The sequence below is a fragment of the Silene latifolia genome, chromosome 11 (genome assembly GCF_048544455.1).
Source record: "Silene latifolia isolate original U9 population chromosome 11, ASM4854445v1, whole genome shotgun sequence".
Lineage (NCBI taxonomy): Eukaryota > Viridiplantae > Streptophyta > Magnoliopsida > Caryophyllales > Caryophyllaceae > Silene > Silene latifolia.
The window spans coordinates 206,373,971-206,391,684 of record NC_133536.1 but is presented as its reverse complement, the minus strand read 5'-3'; the positions used below and the strand labels follow the sequence as shown (position 1 = coordinate 206,391,684).

Below are 17,714 nucleotides of genomic sequence, written 5' to 3'. Positions count from 1 at the left end.
TAAGTACAAACGTTGACTCAAAGATATTGAGTGAATGAGTGACATCTGCCAACTTTATGACATGTCATCATCCTTTTTATAATCAAAAATTCTCATTTGTGATCGTCGCAAATAAACGATCGCAAATAAACGTTTATAATAGAAAAAATAATAGGAATTGATAAATAAGAAGTAAAAAAGAAATTGGTTCCTCCATTGATATATTGTGAGACGATCTTAAAGCTGATGCTAATTCGTTGTTTTTTTTTTGTCTAACGAAGTGCGTATTTAGTCGCATTACAATAGAGGAGCGGGGGCTTAGAACCTGAGACTTATTGTCCACAATACCTCCGTCTTAACCACTTGATTAAAATATCTTCGGTAAATTTTTCAGGTAACCATGTAAACAAAGTATAGACTACAGAGTAATAATTTGTGTCAAATTAAAACTAAACAATAATTTATTTAATTTTTGTATGCAATCCAGTTTAGTCTGAATTCGAGCTATGAGGGGAGGGAAAGCTCTCCCTCATGAGTTTTAATGCTCTTGGATTGAATAATGTTTAAAATGAAAGAAAGTTGTTAGACGTCACAAGGTTGTCACCGTCACAAGACTTGCTACTTTCAAAAGATTCAAAACTCATTATACAAAATACAAGCTATTACAAACTTGTGTTGAGATACCATAACAGCATAACACCATATTAGTAGTGTAATTATTTGGACATTGGTATCAATTTCATTGGTTCTTATTGGTCGGCCGGAATACGATGACGTGATACACTCGACACACCGATGAATTGGTCTACTTCATCATGACACCAAAGTCAATCCCATCTACATTGAATTTTATGAGTATGCTTAAAATTATGCTTCATAATCAAAACACCATCCATTCTCCTAATTGAATAACTTTCCACCATAACATAACACCCAAACCTTCTCCACTCCATATGATTCCCTCTTCTTCTTCTCCTCCCAACTTCTTCAACTCTTTCTACTCTTACATCAAATTCTTGATCATTCGTCCACCCTCTTTCGACTTGTACCCCTCTCATTGCCTCGAAAACCGCCAAGCTCATCGTCAACCTCACCCTATTCCCATTGCTCAAGTTACTTGGTATAGTGAAACTTACATATCCTAACATTGGGTTCACTTCTACCACACTTTCCATGCCATACACTATAGCCTCTTCTCTTTTTACCATTGCATCAATCACAATTGAATCATCCTCGTTACTCTCGTTTTGCTTCGAGTAAATTTCTTCCCAATATTGCTCTAGAGTGATCTCATAGAACATTGATTTCTTCATATGTCTCCATAATTTTGCTTCTTCCCTGCATTTTATTAATGTAATCAAAACATACTCTAGTTATGTATGACCTATGAATCTAGGGTAGGTCTTGCTAAGACGGTCTTAAGTTAAGACCTCTCACAACCCCCTTTATATTTTAACAATATTTAAATCGGATATGAGTGTCGTCTTATTAAGACCGTATTAAACAAGAGTTTGTGACGAATCTGTGATAAAGCACTCCCTAATAATACATGTTCTCATTTTCTTTTGGTGTAACAGGAATTATGGGAGCAATTTGAGCTTGACAGGTTCTGAACCCCAATCATGAAAAATCCCCTTTAAAAAAATTACCGACTTAAGTAGCCGATATCAGCTATGTCATTGTAAATGAAAGTTATTACCTCCCATGCTATGTTACTCCGACACTTCACTTAACTGCCGTGTCGCGTGTCAGACACGTGTCAGTGTCGGACACGTGTCAGTGTCGGACACGACACGACACTTCGACACTTTAATTTAGACCACAAAACAGGAAAATTCACCCCAAATAGCCGTGTCCGACACGCCGACACGTGTCCGACACCGACACGTGTCAGCGTGTCTGAGTAACAGAGCTCCCATCCAAACCAAACTACCTCTGTCCACAGTTATGTGGTCCGAATTTTGAAAATTGGTTAGTTTGGTTTGGATGGGAGGGAAGTACATAATTCAGGAGTACACGTTCGTTACCTGAGGAATAAGAAGGGGGTGTACCATCTTCCTATGACAACGCCGGTATATCGTTGATGTAAAGGTGGAATAGGAAAGGTCGGAGGGGGAGGGAGTGAAGCTTGGACGGATTCATCAAGGCCTAAAGCGTCATGTAATTGTCCTCGAATAGAACGATGTACTCGAACTTCCCACCCTTTTTTCCGAAGGAAATTTGGAGGAACGCCATCATAAGCAACGGATTTAGCATAGAAGCCACCACCATGGTAGCGGCGGATTTCAAACTGTTGGTATATGTCTCTATAATCAAATGGCCTTGGTTTTAGGTCGTTTATAAACTCTGAGTAACAGCAACATGACCATACATCTGCTCTTTTTGAACTTGTGCATGCTTTCCTACCAATGTAAAACAGAAGAAATTAGAACAATAGGCACAGAGAGAAAAATATATCCATGATTTGAAAAACACGCAGTTTTCAGTGATAAGAAGACAGCACATGATTAATCAACAGTAATGTTATCGCTAAACGATGGCAAAAATGTTAACCTAATGCCTTGAACAATCCTGCTTATTCTGGGATAAAGAGTCATATGTATGCTTTATGCTATCTTGAATAGCAAACAAGAGGCTTTTTTTGCAGCACAACCCATAATAAAAACTTTCGCTAGAACAGAAACCGAAAATCAATTACAGCAGACTACAGCAACAACATTTCCCTAATGTCCATTACAGCAGACTACAGCAACAACATTTCCCTAATGTCTTATATAGGCTCCCGTCACTAGCAGAAAAGGGATCAGATCTGCATAGCCTTACGCATGTACTAACTATACAGAGAACCTATTTCTAGAGGATGCGTAATGAAAATTGCATCAAAAAATGTATTAACTGCTACTTCACACAATCACACCAGACAGGACTAGGGATGTCAGTGGGGCGGGTACAAGTGGGTACCGCCTCGCACCCGCCCCAGTTGGGGCGGGGATGGGTAGAGCTTTGGCGGGTGGTGGGGCGGGTGCGGGTACGAAAATTGTACCCGCCCTGGGTCATGGGGCGGGGATGGATTTTGTATCTTACCCACCTAATACCCGCCTACCCGCCAATCATTTAAAAAACTAGTAGGATTATGATAATTTTATAAATTTTATTTAGTTATAATTAAGATATAATGTTAATAATAACCACTATTTTATAAAGTTTTTTACTAACTTATTTGGTGAAAAAATAAAATTATAAAGATAAATTAAAAAAAATAGAAATTATTAATGATTAAACCAACTTTTACGAAAATATATAGAATAAAATTATGGGGTTATGGGTAAGCGGGGCGGGTACGGTTTTATATTTCCACCCGTTGGGGCGGGGATGGTTTTGGAAACTTGTACCCGCCATGGGTGGTGGGGCGGGGATGGGTACGAGTTTTTCTTGGTGGGTACGGGTACGGAGGAACCTATATCCACCACCGCCCCGCCCCAATGACATCCCTAGACAGGACCAACCAATTTAGCTAGCAATTTTACTCTATCACATCCTAAGATAGCCAATGAATAACGAGTATACAACTTCACTAAATCAACAATTCATTATGGAAACTAATGATTGTACAGTATGTTTCAAGTGCTTAAAAATTTGAAAAGAAAAAGAAATGGCATACCCTTTGTGTTGGCCTTTGGCCCTGATGATATAGTATCTATGAGCAGATAAAGGGTGTCCCAAAACCGGAAGGAACCAAACCTTAGTGAGACTGGCTTTCCTAAACTCTGACTGATGCACAATTGACAATAACTTGTTTTGAGGAAACGGTAATGTCTTAATATTCTTGTAATCACAAATTCCCCAACAATAAGCATCCTGTTCTTCCGTAGCTTCATCAGTCATTACTAATACCCCAGTGTTTGGTGCATAATCGGGGGGTCTAATCGATAGAGAACTTGGATCCTTCCTATATAGGGATAGACCCCTTGTTACATACATGGTTATTTCCGGATCCAAATGAGGCGCAAACGTCTGTACAACTTATGTAACAAGATACTCGAAGAATATCGAGTCTGGCGTTTTTATGCAGGTAATGGTTTAAATGGGATGGTACAACCAATGGAGAGGGGACTCGAATTCAGACTTGGATGTATATATAAGGAAGGTTCTTAATGTGACGGCGAGACGCAGACGCTTGTACAGTTAAAAGATAAAGAGGGCTCGAATTTGGGACCTGTTATATACACAAGTTGGTTATGTACACTAGGTCTGTTGAATGGTGAGTGATGTATATAAGTGTGGGCTTGCATATATATACTCATCTTAACTTTATATGAGTGATTTGATTTAAAGAACTTTATTTTAGAATGCAATGTGGAACATCACTCTAGAATTCCATGTAAAGATTATAAAGTAAGTTGAATTATTGAGTTAAGGGAGTTTTTGAATGTGTGAAATATGTTACGTCGACACTTCATATGAGCTCGTATTCCCGTGTCCAACACTTGACACTTGGACATTGGCATGACACTCCGACACTTCATTTTAGCCCAAAAAGTTGACAATTTTTCACAAAATAGCTGAGTCAGACACTTGGGTACACACCCGTGTCCGACCCTTCAAATCGAGTCTGAGTGCATGTATGTATGATTCCTTAAAGATGAAGATAAACAATTTAGTGCAATGTGTCTTTAAAGATGTGATAATGTTTTCATGTAGCTTAGTGGGTCATATACACATATATGTTAGCTTTATTTAATACACCTTAACATGAAAAAAAGCACAAAAAAGCAACCAAATATTCTGCATGCATATCCTAAAGCAACCATTGATTTATTGATTTATAAGACTAAAAGTTGCTCCCACCAAAAGAAAGCAGAAAAGGCAGAGTATTGGAGGGAATTAAAATGCAATATCTCATCTTTACTTTAATAAAAAACTGTGTTTGTCTGATCCTAAAAAAGGTTTAACAAGTAAAGAGTAGTATAGTTGATATACCTGTGATAAGAAGCACAATCGTCTTACGGGCGTCTCAACAATGTCTCGGTTAAAGATCGGCTTGATTGGGCTCAACTCGTGTTTGAGCTCGATATTTTACATTTTCACGTATAACCTCACTGTCCCCTAACCTTTCATGCTCAAGCGAGCAACTGCGCAAGACAAACATAGACAAGAATCGTTATCGCCGTAGTAGCAACCACCTAACCAGCAGAAAAAAAAAAAAAATTACTGCCTTATGGAAAAGGTCAGGAAGCTTGAATTACGTGCAGAATTCAGAACAATTAAATTAGAAAAATGCTCATGAAAGCATGAAAGATGCAACTTCTCAACATATTCATACAGACCAAATTGTCGTTGGAGAGTACACACAGGAACAGTAAACTTATACAATGACTCACAAGCAAAATTTTATGCTAGGAACTGACACTTGATGTATGATATATTTCTTGAGCCGGACAAGTCTGTATGAGTTCGATCATTTTTGGGTCATTGGTTACAATTTCTGTAAATCGGCTCATTTGGATCGAGATAGTTTCGAATTCAGGTCCCTACTTCAGTTCGAGTCAGGTATTATTGTCAGACCACTGTTGACTTAAACAGGTATAATATCATGGATTCAGTTGGAGAAATGCGTTGATTACACCCATCATCTCACTTCCTGGAAAACGTCCGAGGCATCCCCTTGCTGCAGCTATCTCATTGAGCTCAAAAACCGCATCACCATTAAAGGCCTTTCTTAAGCCTTCTGTTCTCTGATCAGCAGATAAACATTCTTCTGCCAGATCATCACCGGCTTCGACAGTCGGGAGAGGAAAAGATTCAAGCGAAGTTTCCATCACAACAGATTCACCACCTTTTGCAACCACAAAGTCCTTTAAGCGGCATATTGTGAAAGGAACGGGTTCAAAGCTGTGGTCCCCATATTCAACAGGTGTAGAGTGATCTCCAGTTACACATAGGAAGTATTCAAACTTTCCAGTTGATTCTGCTTGCCAAAGGAGCTTAGCTAACTGCCCTATTGCTTTGTCTACAACTTCTAATCCTTTCACTTTAAAGACAGTTGCTTTATCATGACCTGCATCATCTATCGCCTACAGAAAAAAGGGAATTAAATTGACATTAGAGCAGACGAAACGAACGAATGCCAAAGCATCCTGATCTGTGGGTCTATAAGGATGGAAATTCAAAGGGAGAAATTACTACCCTAGAAATAAACATGAGCTTTTCATACAGAACGACGACAGCACCTACCTTAAGCTACTACAGCAAATGGGGATAGGGTCAGATGTACACAACCTTTACCCCGTGTTAACAGTTCAAAGAGGTTGGTTCCAGACAACCCACTATGAAAATTGCATCAAATGATGGCTACTTCACAACTAAAACAACCTTCCTAAGTTAGTGACTAATTCTACTTTATCTCATCATGATCCACTTTTCATACAAATATACAATAATAAGGCTAAATTGATACTTGCTACCTTTTATGTACCCTTTTTTTACAATTTGCTACCTAATATAAAAAGATTTTGAACTTATACTACCTAATATGAACTTTTTTTTTTACCTATTGCTACCATAAATGTTTTTTGTTTATTTTCCAGACAAAATTTGCAATTTACCTCCAAAATAATTGTAAATTTTTTCATTCTACCAAAAATACCCTCCTTATCATTCAATTCTAAATTTTTTTCCTCCATCTTCAGCCATTTCCTCCATCATTATTCATCTTCAATCTATTCCTAATAAAAATATTAGTTAGTGAGTTTTAAAAAAATTCTTATTAGGTACTCCCTCCAATCCAATATGAAGTGACTGGTCAAGGAGAGTAAAAAGATGAAAAGGGCAAAGTTACGAAGTGAAAAAACCTTGATGTGGAGAAACCCAAAATCGTATCCATCAGACTGGCCAGGCTTGTGCTCTTCCTCACCGGGGACAAAAATATGAGGAGAAGAGTTGAGAGGAGCCGATAGTGCCTTGGCTATGGCAGTTGCTTTGGAAGTTAGCAAAGTTCGATAGTCTCCGGTTGCTCCAGGAGCTTCAAGTATGTCTATGCCAAGCGACAACCCAAGTCCTGCAATTATCTTAGTAGGTGCTACCATGCATGGCCGTAAGCCATGCTGCTGTTCAAACGGCTGAACCTGCAATCACCAATGTCTGAGAGCAGAATAGAAAAAGAACGAACCAAATCAGAAGTAAATAATTTTCCCTAGAGTGAATGAGGGAACAAACAATTGTAATTCAATACCATCTGACCCACCTGGAATCTTGAACTACCACTAAATTAAAGTAAAAATATGACGCATTTCAAAATCTAGAAATTGAGACATTTCCGAACACAAAATCTTTACGTATATGTTAGTCACACGTTTCTATTCAGTCATTGACAGTCTTACATGTAACACCTGCTCATTAACCTTGTAACTAAATGAAGAATACATAACGATATTAGGTTGGTCTCTCATATAAGACAAGACTGTCCCATACAAGACATGCTGGATGAGAAATCGACTTGATCTACAGTACAAGTTCAAATTTCAATAAGACATGTGTATGGTGTACCAGATACGCATAGCCTTAGGCATAAAAGTTACCAACTCAACGATGATTCTGAACCTAAATCATTCAAGAGTCAATTGTCATACTCATATCCCATTTACCATCTTATTTGAATTTCTCTAGTTCCCGTGTACAGCACAGTACAGTTCAATTTTACCGTAAAGGCCAAACAGAAGATCTTCCAGGTGAATAGCTTCTATGGATGACAAATTCAAGTTATCCTTTAACTAATGTGCATTTAATCTAGAAGCAACATGAAGAGGAAAAAAAATAATCTGGAGATAATAACAAGGAAACACGGACCTCAATTCGAATACCACAACCTCGTAAAAGGACAATATTAGCTATGTTTTTTCCTTCTGCCATCCTCTTGGCATTTATAGGATGTGCTACAAGTATGCAGGAAATCTCCTTGGATAATTCATTCACAACTGCGGCTGTGTGCTTTGCTTCATCTGTACCATCTAAAGGTTCAGCTTGTAGAAGTAAACGATTATCCTTCAGAGGGTCGGTTCCAGATATATTCCCACTTAATCTTGGTCCCTTCACAACTACTCCACATCTATGCTCTGTAGCATACCTGGGCCAAACAAAAATCTCATAACTGCGATGTATGGGATTTGTGTTGCATCACTCGAGGTAATGTATTGAGGCAAACTCATTGATCCCTCTATCCCAACTAATAGTTTACAGATGATAAGGAAAATGTAAACTACTCGATGGGATAGAGGGAAAACTCTCAGGCCAACACTTATATATGGGGCAAACAGCTCAAATAATATCCATATCAATGGTATCGCTAATTGCTATCCATTTAACTTGGTAAGATGTATTCATTTTTTTCCTATGTGCATACGAAACACCAGGATAGATGCAAGATTCAGATTGAGCAGGCAAAATTTAAATGAGAAGCATATGTACCTGACTCTAACTTCGTACTCGGGAAAGGATGGCAATTTCAGCCCATCAAGGGCAGCACAGAGGATTGGCCCCTCTTCTTCAAAATGGCGGTCAGCCCTTCTACTCGTAACTATGCCAGTTTTCTCATCTAAGGTCGCAAAATTAGACTGAAGCCAAACACCAGTAATTAATATGAGAGCTCCAACAGGCATCAGGTGAAGAAAATTTGAATATTCGCTATCTTTTTGTTGTGATTTCTATCTTTTTGTTGTGATTTCGATCTTTTTTATATATATAACAGCCATTGAAACACGTGATGATTCATGACAAATCATTTTGGAACAAGACTTTGCTGTTCTTGTTGAAGTAGAGTGCAATAAACCACAGATGGCAATGGAATGTGCACTAAACTAATAATCGTCATAAAACTGAAGTGATTTACAGCATGTGAGAAGCACTCGAATGTGAGTGAACATACTACATAGTAATATATTACTAAAAAGAGTGACAAAGCTAAGGTAGAATGTCTACCTTGAATGCAATATCTCCTGGTGACATGGCCAATCCAGCACCCATTGACTCAAAAGCACCTCGACCACGGTAATAAACCCTTGGATTGTAACCAAGTAAAGAAAGATGGGCAGTGTCACTCCCACATCCCAAACCAGGTTCAACAGGGTCCATGAGCCCATTAACCCCGGCTGAAGCAATAGCATCCAAATTTGGCACATTCGCCACTTCTAAAGGGGTCTTGTACCCAAATCTCGGAATCGACACATCACCCAATCCATCAATCAGCACAAATGCTACTCTTCTCTTCGGATTCCCTTCGGCCGCCATCTTTCCTTGTCTTTGGATCCCCCTCAACGAACTCTTGAACATACACATGTCCGACAACAAGATAACATATTACTCAAACAGCCATTATGAAATAATCACTTTCCCTAGTTATCATCCAAGAAAGAAAGACTCACGGGCAGAGACGGATCACATCATGAAACAATTTTTTGTACATTTTTCCCGATCTCAAGGTTGAAAAGGAAACAAAATAAACTTCTTATATAATAATACTTCTAAATTTTCAACACAACCCTATAAACAAATTTTTCTAGGTCCGCCAATGCCTACAGCATATATGATTTCTCATCATATGCCAGTAACTGTTTGATTGATGACTAAAGAACATATCTTTTTGGTAGCTAGCAAGAGAACATCAAAGTGATTGCAGTACACACTCATACAAACACAACTTCACACCAAATATCAGCATCAAATACCAATAGTCCTTTGATTTCTACATCTAAGTTTCCAATAGCCCCGACTCTTGAAGACGGGCATATTCGTCTTAAGCTTAAAACGAGTCAAATTGTATCCCACTTAGATAGATGGGACAAGCTTTTCACTAGTCCCTAGGCATTTCAATAAACCCTCCAAAAGACCAAAACCTAACCCACCAAGATCATCAAAGACAGTACTTTTCATCATTCTAGTTTTGAAATCAATCACAGCTGAATGTTTATTTTTATTTTTTTCATAAAATCCAAATTGTTCATGAATTCATGCATGATTAAGGGATCATCAATAACATTTGTAGGATTGTTTGTAAATTACTCATATAGTAACAACAATTAAAGCATGCAAATCATGAAACAATTAACTAAAAATCAAACACATACATATATATCAACAATATTTCCAATCAAATCAAACATCATTAACAAAATCAGATCAAAATAAAAATACCATCATGCTGTATGATACAACCCATCTACAAAAAAGTGAGTAATTTCAAAACTTACCCAAAAATTCCTTGAAAATTTGATGAAATTTTATTATTTTGATTGTTTTAAGTTACAATTGAAGTGTTCAATTGTATGTAGATGGTAAAGAACAAAATGCATGCTCTTTAATCAGTCATGTCTCATTTTCATTAGAGAAAGTTTTGCCAAGGAACTGATTCCAGTTTTGTTTGTAGAAAACCAAATACAAATCAGCCCATTTTAATCGGGCCATCATTCGTGGGTATATGTGGTCCAAAAGCATACTCGCTCGTAGGGTGTAATCGAGCCGATTTGAGCCCAAGCTAAAGTGGAACATGGATTTGGAATCGCCTTGAACCCGAAGCTCGAAATTAGATGGGAGTCGGATTAGGCTCGGTAAAATCATTATTTTCTTTATTTTTGTTTAACTTTTAAAATCAACTAAAAATAAATATATTTTAAGATAAATATAAAAATATAATCATAGTGCTTAACAAATCAATATTAAATATTAATTCCAGAAACCAAGGGACTTCTATGAAATTAAATAAATTTATACAAATTAATTATACTATATAGTTTTTAATCGCTAGCGCTGTGTGACGGACCTGAACAAGGGACTTCATTATAAATATTATATAGTTTTGGTTAAAAGTATAAATTTAGAGAATATTAGAATATGGCGAGTTTCCTTAAAATAAACGGATCCCACTTGTGGTATTAATTAGTATAAGTTAATTATTTAACATAAACAAATATAATATAAGTATAAGTTATATTTAGGAAACTATTAAAAGGTAAGAAAATCAATTCAGATTTACAAAAAATATAATATTGCATGATTCATTAGATTTGTAATTTAATTAGTAAATAATAATGATTGTTCTATAAATAATAATGATTGTTCTTAAATAATATTATAATCTAATATTTCAGATTTATTTAAATATACAACTAGATAATCAACTACTATGATAGTAACCACTCATGTGAGTAGTAAAAGCAATAATAATACCAACGGGAGTAATGAAAGTCATACTAGCAGCAACGAGAGTAGTGAAATTAACAATAATAACGGGAATAGTGAAAGAAAAAATAATGACGGCGTGAGTAGTGAAAGTAATAGTAGTCACAACACATTTAATGAAAGTAACAGTAGGAACAACAGAAAGAGTATGAAAAATTAACTAACAATTCGATTTTAAGAAAATATTAATTTATTTAAATATATGAGTTTTCACAAAACTAACGGGTTAACCGTAAAAATAGCAGGAGTAGTAAAATAAACAATGGTAACCGAAAAAGTAGTGAACTTAATAGTATTAAGAGGGGATGGAGTGAAAGTAATAATATTAACAACGGAAGAGGTGAATGTGTCTCATAATTTATTGATTAATTTTATCTCTCATCATAATTTCAATATATAAATTGTAAATGTATGTGTTAACCAAATTTAGAGAATTATATTTCGTAGAAAATAAAATTTAAATGGTAAATAAAGGTAGCCCGGACGTAGCCGGGCACCAAACCTAGTATTACAATAATAACAACAACAACATCAGAGCCTTAATCCCAAAATGATTTGGGGTCGGCTGACATGAATCATCTTTTCGAACCGTCTATGGGTGAACGCACGCCTCAAAATGCGAATAAAAAAAGGGAAGATGAAAAACAAAAAGGAAGAACGAAAATGTAATGGAAAGTCAAGGTGAACTTAGAGGTTTTAAAATCGAATTCCGTCTTTCTTTTATAAAAAAACTTAAAATTTAAATCGAGAGAAAAGATTAAAACGATTTTTAAAAACCGAAATAGAGTTAAGGATCCGGAATGAACCAGGTAAAATCTATAAGAAAGTGGTTGGTGAAAAGTGTAATAAAGGGGAGAAAAATAAATAAATTAATTTCTTTAAATTAAATAAAAAAACACTAAATCTGTCAAAAAACATCAAATACTAAAAATTCACATGTATCATTTCCCTTCATTGTGCCCTCTCCGTCACCATACTCTCCTCAAGCCCCAAAACTCTCATATCGTGCTCTATCACTCTCAACCATGTCTGTCTCGGTCTTTCTCTGCCTCTAGGGACCTTTTCTGTTCTCCAAGTCTCCAGCCTCCTAACTGGTGCGTCCATAGGTCTCCTTCTCACATGGCCAAACCATCTTAGTCGGTTTTCCATCATCTTGTCCTCTATTGGCGCCACCTTTACCTTTTCCCTAATCACCTCATTCCTTAACCGATCTTTCCTTGTATGTCCGCCATCCACCTCAACATGCCCATCTCCGCCACACTCATCTTTTGAATGTGACAATGCTTCACGGCCCAACACTCGGAGCCGTAAAGTAGGGAAGGCCTAATTGTCGTGCGATAAAATTTTCCCTTTAATCTTTGGGGCATATCTTTATCGCATAGAAACCCTGAAGCACTCTTCCATTTCAACCATCCCGCTTTAATTCTGTGAGCCACATCTCCGTCTAACTTCCCATCTTTTTGAATAATAGATCCTAGATATCTGAAGAAATCCGAACCCTCAACAACATTCCCATCGAAAATAATACTCCCCGCCTCTGTCGATCTCAACCCCGCCACCTTAGTGAACCGACACACTCAAATACTCGGTCTTACTCCCGCTCGGCTGAACCCACGAGTCTCTAAAGTCTGCCTCCACAATTCCAACTTTTTCTCCACCCCCTCTTTTGTCTCATCAATCAACACAATATCATCAGCAAACATCATACACCAAGGGATGTCGTCCTGAATATCCCTTGTCAACTCATCCATAACTATAGCAAAGAGAAAAGGACTAAGTGCGGAACCTTGATGCACCCCGATGGTAATAGGAAATTCTTCCGTTCTCCCAACATTAGTGCGAACACTTGCACTAGCACCCTCATACTGTCCTTTATGAGGTCAATATATTTTCGCGACACACACTATCTCGCCAAAGCCCACCAAAGTGCTTAACAAATATTATAAAAATATAATTGTAAATGCTAAAATTACATATGATTAAGAACAAAAATAACTGAAAAATAGTAATATTAAATAACTAAAAAAACGAGTCTGCTCAACTAAGCTTGGAATCGGCTCGAATTTGGTCAAACTCGGCTCATAATCCGCTTAAAATCAGTTTTGCTCCGATTTCAAGCAAGGCTTTGATCGACCTGATCCTGAGGGATCATTGCAGTTGTAAGAATGTGATATGATGCATTCATAGATTTTCACATTACCTCTCTGCTCAAAAACACGTGTTCGAAATTTTTTTATAAGGTCATTATATAGTATGTCACAGGGTCAAAATAATGAATTAACCAGAATAAAAACTAGAGGTGATCATGGGCCGGGTCGGGTTTGGGCCGGGCCCAAGCATTAAATTAAGTCCAAGTGCGCGGGTTGGGCCGGGTCGGGCTACAAGTGCGGGCCTATTTTGTCTGCCCAAACCCGGCCCATGCGGGCTTAAGCGGGCTTTCGTGCCGATTCGGGCCAATTCGGGCTAAATATTTTTCCCCTTGAAATAAGTTTAGAAATCCCCATTATGAAGTTATAATACTTTGTGTATTTGTTATCAAAAATTTCGTATAGAATTGTGTGATTTTTTTCGAGTATTGCAATTAAGAAGTAGTAACCTAATGTAGCTTTTATGAACATACTGCTTGAGGTGACTCATACAAACTAAATGCACAATTTTTAGTAGTGTAATAATATATTTTAGTGCGGTGCTCACTGTATGTTGTTGTAGTTTTGTAATTGATTTGATATTTGTTTTTCTTTAGGCTCAAAAACATTGACTTAGCACGCCGATAATGGTAAACAATTTATCGGCACTAGTATGATACAAAATCATTAGCTCATTTTTAATCATATAAATACTGGTGAAGGAAAATACTAAGCCTTATCAAACTAATACATGTAAACAAGTTATTACGGCTTATTTACAATACAACAATTGATTGGTTAATTATTTTACTTAATGCTTATTAACATTCTTAAATTGTACATATTCGTAAATTTTGCATATGTTCGGGCCGGGCCAGGCCAAAATTCGGGCCGTAAAGGCAGCCCAAACCCGGCCCTATTATATTGAATCGGGCCATGGACTTCGGGCCGTGGCTTTTCGGGCCTAAAATCGAGGCCCAAGCCCGGGGGAAAATCGGCCTGGGCCGGGTCGGGCTAGCAGGCCTAGGCCATATGATCAGCTCTAATAAAAACCTAAGAACATCCCCCCAAGTTGGGGGGAACAAAAACTACGGTCATGTTCACGTGTTTAAGGTTGAGGAGTTCCAGTGCAGTTCATTTCAATAATTTTAGTGTCGGTTAGACTGTTTGATTGAGAATAACTAAATACTATACTTATTCGTGTGTACTAATTTTACATAGATGTCTACTGTAATAATATCCTATGTCTAAAATTTGAAGAATTGAGCATGCACTTGATGGTAAATAGTTTAATTAGTAAATCATTAAGTTTGATATTTTAAATTCTTTTCTATAAAACATATTCGGGTCAAATAAAATAAATGAGACAAATTGCTTACAATAATGCAAAACAAGGTCGCGTCTATTCAAGTAAAGTGGTATTTCACTCGTTTTTCTAACAACCAGTATGCACGTTTTAAGAGAGAACAACCAGATGCTTGCTATATATGCATAGAACGGCCTAAAAAGGGATATCATGCCCCTTCACTAAAATTATAGAAATTGAGGTTGATAATCGTATTGTTTCATTTCCCAACATAAAATAAAGTAACCTAATATGAAAAATTAAAACCAAATATTGGTATTTGGTATGTAACCACCATTATGTACTATATATATTTAGTAAGATATAATGTAAGAAATTCATTCCCAATCATAAAATATGTATTTTCTATTATCTTTCCATTTAGTATTACACAAAAAATCCAGAGAGATGATCTCTCAATAGCGTTACTAAGAGACCTTTCACATTACGGGGTGAGAGACGAGAAAAAGAATTATGCATCTGAGGTAGTACCTCAGACCTTGTAGTTTTTGAGCATATACACATTTTTTTCTGAGCATATTACCATTTATAAATATAGTTTTTGAGCAATGTTATATTTTTTTTAGTGTAATGTTTTAGTAAATGTGCTCAAAAACTTTAAAATAAAACTCATAAAATAAAAAATAAGAGGTACTACCTCAGATGTATAGTCTATGAACTGGGTGAGAGACCCATTGAATTCCTTTTTTCCCTATTATGTCTCCCACTAATTAAATTAGTGGGAGACGGTTTCTCATGAGACCTACTGGTAGTATTAACACCATCAGTCATCACCATCCCCTCATGTAAAAGAGGTCAAAGGATAGAGTCGGGAAGAATAATAATTGTAGAAGGACTTGCGTTATAATTCTTCACATAGTCGTTGCATATATACATTTGATAATCTAAATACGTATAACAACTATACACCATATATGGAGTAACAACTATATACCAAAAGATATTACAATTGGTAACTTTCCATGTCGGAAAAATATCTTGGGTAAGACTTAGGTGTCGTGTAATACCTTACCCCAACCCCCAAAATTAATACCCAACATATGTTTTATCTCTGTATTTCGAACGTAGTTTCTCTAGAATTATGTTGTAACATATGCTCAATAGTTGCTGTCAAAAAAAAAAAAAAAAAAAAAAAAAAAACATATGCTCATTAGGAAGGGGCTTACTCTAAGGTATATTAGTCAGAAAAATGAGCTATACAAATTGTCTTAATTCAAAGGTAAAGGATAGAGAAAAAGATGGGCTAGATGTGCACTATTAGTAGTTGTCTACACATTGTTGAAAAACGACAATGTTTAGATCAAAGACTCATAATCAAATGTTATGGTGAGGTGGCGTGGTGTATATCCTTTCTTTTGTTTAGATTGACTAAACCAATAAATAAAAAAATATATTGTATATGGTTAACACTCAAAATTTATGCTCTTTTAAAAGTTTTTATAATCCTGGCAGAATTTATTACAAATTCATACCGTTATTCATGACATACAATAAGCATGCCTTACAATAAAAAAGGACAAAAAGCAAAGTACCTAAGAGCTAACAACAAATATGCTAACATCTCTGATTTATGATATATAATGAATAAATATAAGAATTAGTAGTCTTCAAAATCGCGACATTAGTTCATTTCATGCCGGTGGCATCCTTCACTGCATCAGCTGCCCCTCGCGCCTTGGCTTGCATTTGTGATCCGGCCTGTATTTTATGATTTTGTAAATTATTGTTACACATTGTTTATAAGACCAATAATAAGAACAACATTACCTTACCCAATGGATGCATATATGCAACGTATCACTTTACTTAATGTCTTAGTTTAGAAGCAAATTATTTACCTCTTGCATGGATTCTTTGGCAGAATGGGCAGCATTGCTGGCCTTTTCAGCCATGTTTCCGGCCTTCTCCTGTAATAAGAAGCATATTTAAACATATTATACAAATATGAATCGATAAAATTTTATGTACTCCCTCCTATTCTACATAACTTTCCCTCTTTCCTTTTTCATCTATTCACAATACCTTCCCTCTTTCCTTATTTAGTAAAGTTTTATAATTATTTTAATCACCTTACCTCACAACAATACCCCACAATACCCATACTTTATCTTATTTTAATCACCTTACCCCACAACAATACTTATTTTAATCACCTCATCCCACAATAATACCCCACAATACCTTCTCTCTTTCCAATTATCTCACCCCACCACAATACTTTAACTTATTTAATTCAAACACCCTTAATTCTCGTGCCACCAATGAATAGGGAAGATTATCGGGAATAGGAGGGAGTATAAATATATCTCTACTATTTAAAATCAAAGTCCTCTAAATTATATACAATTATTTTGATTTTAACACAATGCACATTATTGCTAAATTTTCGCTACTATACTCTGCCCCTAAAACAACTTTTTTTGATAATATTATTATCAAAAAATTAATCATTTTTACTACGTTAGTGACCGATCAATCATAAATAGAAAGTAATCATTGATAATGAAAAAGTAATAAGAAAATCATTTTATGTGAAACCAACGTGAGCAAATACGTACTTTTCATTTAACTATTTGTACATTAGTCGCCTTTTTGTAAGATCATTTCATAAACTTTTTGGTACATGATACACTACAACTTCAATTAGACATAGTAAAAGCGAGAGATGTTCACCTTGGCTTGGCCCTTGGCCTCACCAGCGTGGTAGCTAGCACTCTCGGAGTTGTTCATCTTTAGAAAATTAAATAAATTGAAAATGTATAAGAAATCGGACAATGTACGTTTTTGTTTTGAAACTCGATTGTGCACGGTGATTTCCTAATTACATTAGATAAGAGGTATATATAGGTTAGGTTTTGAATGATCAAATTAATTATGTTTGTAGCTAATTACTTGGAGATCCTAATTATGAGCTAGCCCTTCTAAAAATACACATGCCATTAATTTCATTAACTTTTGGATCTTAAATTAAGTTTTAATATGCTTTTAATCCTCATATTTGAGAGAAGAAGCTA

The 17,714-nt window shown here is 36.2% G+C and overlaps 3 protein-coding genes across 3 annotated transcripts; all 3 read right to left on the bottom strand.

Annotated features, from left to right (window-relative positions):
- Positions 1-576: 576 nt before the first annotated feature.
- LOC141612460 (uncharacterized) lies at positions 577-4,246 on the bottom strand. The gene is made up of 3 exons (XM_074431240.1): positions 3,641-4,246; positions 2,007-2,381; positions 577-1,317 (listed from the first exon to the last, which is right to left on the bottom strand). The coding sequence occupies exons 1-3, from the start codon at positions 3,958-3,960 to the stop codon at positions 807-809; spliced, it is 1,206 nt and encodes a 401-aa protein (XP_074287341.1). The 5' UTR covers positions 3,961-4,246; the 3' UTR covers positions 577-806.
- A 975-nt stretch (positions 4,247-5,221) lies between these two features.
- On the bottom strand, positions 5,222-10,382 carry LOC141612459 (uncharacterized). The gene is made up of 6 exons (XM_074431239.1): positions 10,221-10,382; positions 8,953-9,294; positions 8,443-8,588; positions 7,825-8,101; positions 6,831-7,103; positions 5,222-6,053 (listed from the first exon to the last, which is right to left on the bottom strand). The coding sequence occupies exons 2-6, from the start codon at positions 9,259-9,261 to the stop codon at positions 5,571-5,573; spliced, it is 1,488 nt and encodes a 495-aa protein (XP_074287340.1). The 5' UTR covers positions 9,262-9,294; positions 10,221-10,382; the 3' UTR covers positions 5,222-5,570.
- Positions 10,383-16,116: 5,734 nt separating this feature from the next.
- Positions 16,117-17,508, bottom strand: LOC141615391 (uncharacterized). Its single transcript, XM_074433767.1, has 3 exons — positions 17,374-17,508; positions 16,539-16,607; positions 16,117-16,398 (listed from the first exon to the last, which is right to left on the bottom strand). The coding sequence occupies exons 1-3, from the start codon at positions 17,428-17,430 to the stop codon at positions 16,327-16,329; spliced, it is 198 nt and encodes a 65-aa protein (XP_074289868.1). The 5' UTR covers positions 17,431-17,508; the 3' UTR covers positions 16,117-16,326.
- Between the last annotated feature and the right edge of the window lie 206 nt (positions 17,509-17,714).

Excerpts from the sequence above, each read along its gene's own strand:
- LOC141612460 (XM_074431240.1), bottom strand. The coding sequence starts at position 3,960 with ATGTATGTAACAAGGGGTCTATCCCTATATAGGAAGGATCCAAGTTCT. Across the intron at positions 2,382-3,640 it reads GCCAAAGGCCAACACAAAGG|GAAAGCATGCACAAGTTCAA; the intron begins GTATGCCATTTC and ends TTACATTGGTAG. Across the intron at positions 1,318-2,006 it reads ACCCCCTTCTTATTCCTCAG|GGAAGAAGCAAAATTATGGA; the intron begins GTAACGAACGTG and ends AATAAAATGCAG.
- LOC141612459 (XM_074431239.1), bottom strand. The coding sequence starts at position 9,261 with ATGGCGGCCGAAGGGAATCCGAAGAGAAGAGTAGCATTTGTGCTGATT. Across the intron at positions 8,102-8,442 it reads GAGTACGAAGTTAGAGTCAG|GTATGCTACAGAGCATAGAT; the intron begins GTACATATGCTT and ends TGTTTGGCCCAG. Across the intron at positions 6,054-6,830 it reads TTGGGTTTCTCCACATCAAG|GCGATAGATGATGCAGGTCA; the intron begins GTTTTTTCACTT and ends TTTTTTCTGTAG.
- LOC141615391 (XM_074433767.1), bottom strand. The coding sequence starts at position 17,430 with ATGAACAACTCCGAGAGTGCTAGCTACCACGCTGGTGAGGCCAAGGGC. Across the intron at positions 16,608-17,373 it reads AGGCCAAGGGCCAAGCCAAG|GAGAAGGCCGGAAACATGGC; the intron begins GTGAACATCTCT and ends TTCTTATTACAG. Across the intron at positions 16,399-16,538 it reads CCAAAGAATCCATGCAAGAG|GCCGGATCACAAATGCAAGC; the intron begins GTAAATAATTTG and ends CATAAAATACAG.